This window comes from Macadamia integrifolia, unplaced genomic scaffold (genome assembly GCF_013358625.1).
Source record: "Macadamia integrifolia cultivar HAES 741 unplaced genomic scaffold, SCU_Mint_v3 scaffold952, whole genome shotgun sequence".
Taxonomy (NCBI): domain Eukaryota; kingdom Viridiplantae; phylum Streptophyta; class Magnoliopsida; order Proteales; family Proteaceae; genus Macadamia; species Macadamia integrifolia.
In genome coordinates this window covers 61865-65741 of record NW_024870595.1, presented here as the reverse complement: position 1 = coordinate 65741, position 3877 = coordinate 61865, and the positions used below count along the sequence as shown (strand labels likewise).

At 38.8% G+C, this 3877-nt stretch overlaps 1 protein-coding gene across 1 annotated transcript; it reads right to left on the bottom strand.

The window, feature by feature from the left end:
- Window positions 1-557: 557 nt before the first annotated feature.
- LOC122070601 (probable disease resistance protein RF45) lies at window positions 558-3263 on the bottom strand. The gene has a single exon (XM_042634798.1). It carries the CDS (start codon window positions 3261-3263, stop codon window positions 558-560), a length of 2706 nt encoding a protein of 901 aa, XP_042490732.1.
- Window positions 3264-3877: the final 614 nt, after the last annotated feature.

Below are 3877 nucleotides of genomic sequence, written 5' to 3'. Positions count from 1 at the left end.
TGAGGGAACTAGTATTTGATTTCATGATTACTAAGGCAAAGTACAGGGGAGGGAAAGAGAGAGAGAGAAGGTTTGATTAAGAAGAAGAAGATATTCAATTATTTAACGTACCAAGGATCTAAACAAAGTGTTTTGCCTATGACTCGAGAAGAAATATACAACCATGAGATGAACAGGCAGCTTGAACGCTCAAAACCACCTCAATGGAACACTTGATTTTTAAAATTAAAAAATGGAGCGCTTGATCATGGAATGGGTGGTGAAGACCAGAATTTGATGAACAGATAGAGTGACGTCATCATTTTTTATTTATTTATTTATTTTTTAAATTTCATTTGAGCATATGATGATCATTTAACATAAAAAAAAATAAAAAATAAATGCAGAAACAGAGTCACATACGTGGCACATAAAAAACTGTACATTAGTATTAGTAAGAGAGAGAGAAGCAAAGGTACATACGCAGTCGTTGATGATATTATATGATGGAACTCTAATTGATTGTTTGATGATGATGATGTAGCAGATCAAGAGAAGTCAAATGTACCTCCATCGTATTATGATGGAGGGCTTCGTCGTATTATGATAGAGGGTATGTGTTGGATTTTGTGCCAATCATCCCCTACATCTTTTTGAAGCCTTTCGTTGAATCCATTTGGCATCCCTATTACCTCCAATTTCTTGAGGCCAGTGATGAATCTTATTTCTTCAGGAAGCTTTCTTAAACGGAAGCATCTATCGATTTGTAGTCCGACAAGACATGGCAGTGCACCCTTCTCCACTTCCAATTCCTCCATGCCATGTATATGATAAAGTTGTAGGTATTGAAGTCTTCCAAACCCCTTTGTGGAGAAATAATATTTAATGATTCTGCCACCTAAACATATCACGAGACATTCCAAGTTCGGTAACATTTCTAATGTTGGAATTGGATCTTCTTTCAAGTCTGCACCATTCAACCATAGCTTTGTTAGATTAGGTGGGAATTCATCCGACTTTGATAACTTCACTATTTGCCCATATAGACACAGTTTCCATAGGCTACGGCAATGAGAAAGTGTTGTCCAGTCAAAATTTCCAAAACCAGAAAGACTCAATGATCGAAGATTTGTCAAATTTGTCAAACCATCCAACATCATATATCTCCTCCCAAGAAGGATCATAGTCGAGAGATTCTTCAGTCCATCTACTCGCAAAGGTTTGTTATTGTGCGTACCATAGTATACATAACAATAACAGTAAGTCAATTGTTCCATCTTCCATAGCACGTTCGGTAATCTTTCAATGCCTCTGAGTATAAGGAATTGTAGGCTCCGTAAATTACCTATACTCACTGGAACCTCTGTACTATTGTACTTAAGGAACAACTTCAAATATCTCAAGTGAATCAACTCCCCTATGGCTCTTGGCAAGCTATCAATCTTGACATCCTCAAGCTCTAGGACCCTAAGAAAATTGAATTTCTTGCAAACCAACTTTAATGTCCCAATGGATTCAATGGATTCATCTGGATTTGATGTCATCCATAAGGAGAAGGCACGGAGATGTGGACTTCTTCTACTTCTTGTGGGTTGTTGCATAGAAACATACCTGTAGCTGTCACAACTGAAGTGGATGGCATGTCTCCGCATTATTCGATGGTAATTAGAAATTGATGATGATTCCACCAAACAAGTGGAAGTGGAAGTGGAAGTGGAAGAATTATCAAACGTACACAGGAAATTCTCTTCTTCTGCCATCAACAAGCATACATCTCGCATTAAGTCATGCAACCGGCATGCTTTGACTTTTCCACGGAAGCTCCTTTCACCCGCCACTTGGACCATTGACCTGTTAATCAACTCAACAAAGTATTCTTCTCCTATCTCCTCCTTTGTTAACGTTGTTCCTTGCACAAAACCTTCTGCGATCCATTTTTGGATTAAGTCCCTTTTATGGACTTCGGTATGCTCTGGGTAGATGCCGAGGTACAGAAAGCATGGTTTCAAGTAAGAAGGTAAATTATGGTAGCTTAGAGACAATATCCATGAAACACCACCACCTCCTGCTTCTTGTTCTTGCAACTTTTCCGCTTTGTTCAGATACCTGCCAATGTCTCTACCCACCATCTCCCATTCATGAATTGATTTCTTCGCTGCCAGCATGCCTCCAAGTACAACAATTGCCAAAGGCAGACCTCTACATTTTTTCATCATCTCCCTTCCCAACTTCTCCATCTTCTCTACATCTACATCTTGAGGGAATGAAGAATAAGGAGTAGTTGAAGCAACAATATTCTTGGAAGGGGAAATAAAAGCTTTTTTACTGAATAATTCCCAACTCTTTTCCTCTGTCAAGCACACAGGTTCGTAAAGATAGCCCAACGAATCTACATGAAGAGAAACATCTTTGATCCTAGTGGTGACCATTATTTTGCTTCCCATCTTTCCTTTCGGAAATGCGGGTTTTAGAACATCCCAAGCCTCTGTGCTCCATATATCGTCAAGGACCACCAGATAGCACTTGTCTTCCAATACCTTGTAAAGCTTCTCCTTCAATTCTCCATCATTCAAAGTCTCAAGTCTCGTTTCTTCATTTGGATTGGAAACTTTCCTTATGATTTCTTGCAAAATGGTTCTTACTTGGAATTGTTGGGAAATAAAACTCCAAGCACAACAATCAAAATGACACTTCACATGATCATGATTGTAAATCTTTTTGGCAAGGGTAGTTTTACCCAATCCCCCCATCCCAGCAATGGAAACCAGATGGGGGCCTTCCTTATTGATCAACTCTGCAACCAATACCATAATGTCGTTGACTATGCCGATAACATCTTCATCGTCAAAATGTGGATAGGATTGTCTCAACTGTTGCCGCGTCTCCCTCGTAGAGCTCGTTCCTTCTCCTTGGCTTGTACTGTAAGTTGCTACACCGCAAGTGATGTCCATTATCTTGGCTTCAAGACCTTTGATCTCTTTCCCAATTTTGTGAAGTCGTACATATTTCTTTGGATTGAAGAAGCTTTTATACTTGGCTTCTAGAATATAGGTGTCTATGGCATCTTCCACATCGTATGCAAGGTCTCTCATTTCTGAAATCCTATTACGACCAACTGCGCTTTCATCCTGTCTTGCATATGCATCTATTAAGTAGGCTTGTATCCGATTCATTTCATTTTGGATCTTCTCAATCTGATCTGATACCCCACCTATGAGTTCTGCTTCTTGCATTAGCAGACCACCAAGGTATTGTGCAACAGATGACACAATAGAGAGAGCCATGTTCTTCTGTTGCTTTAGTAAATGTTGCTGCTGGTTGTTTCTTCTTCTTTTGATTACAAATGAGAATGAACAGTCATGGTTAGCCAATCTTATACATCCCTTTTGTCATGGGAAGGACCACATTTTGAACTTTACATTGGAATAAAGTGAAGATTAGAGGGGAAGGATGCTTCTTATTCTTATTATTTATTGAGTAGAGTTCTTTAAAGTGAATGCCAAGTTGAACTTTCTTACTTTTTCTTCTTGGTTTTCTTCAAGAGAAGGAAAGGAACAACTTTTTTTTTTTTGTTACTAGTGGAATGAAGTGAAGATTAGTTAAAGAAATCAGACCAAGGAATGCATCTTATTCTTTGGTTAGTAAAGGGAAGTTGTTTAAAGTGAAAGCAAGGTTGAACCTTCTTTCTTTCTCTTTCTTCTTCTTCATGCTTTCTGTTATGAGAAGAAGGAACACATATCTCTGTTTAAAAGTGGAATAAAGCGAAGTTTAGTTTATCAATCAAAGGAAGGCAATGCATCTCATTCTTTTTCTCACTGCCAAGTTTAAGTTTCATTCTTCTTGCTTTTTCGGACTTGATGGGGGTCCTCTATAGCGTGGCGCACATCCGACGGCCTGG

Excerpts from the sequence above, each read along its gene's own strand:
- LOC122070601 (XM_042634798.1), bottom strand. The coding sequence starts at position 3,263 with ATGGCTCTCTCTATTGTGTCATCTGTTGCACAATACCTTGGTGGTCTG.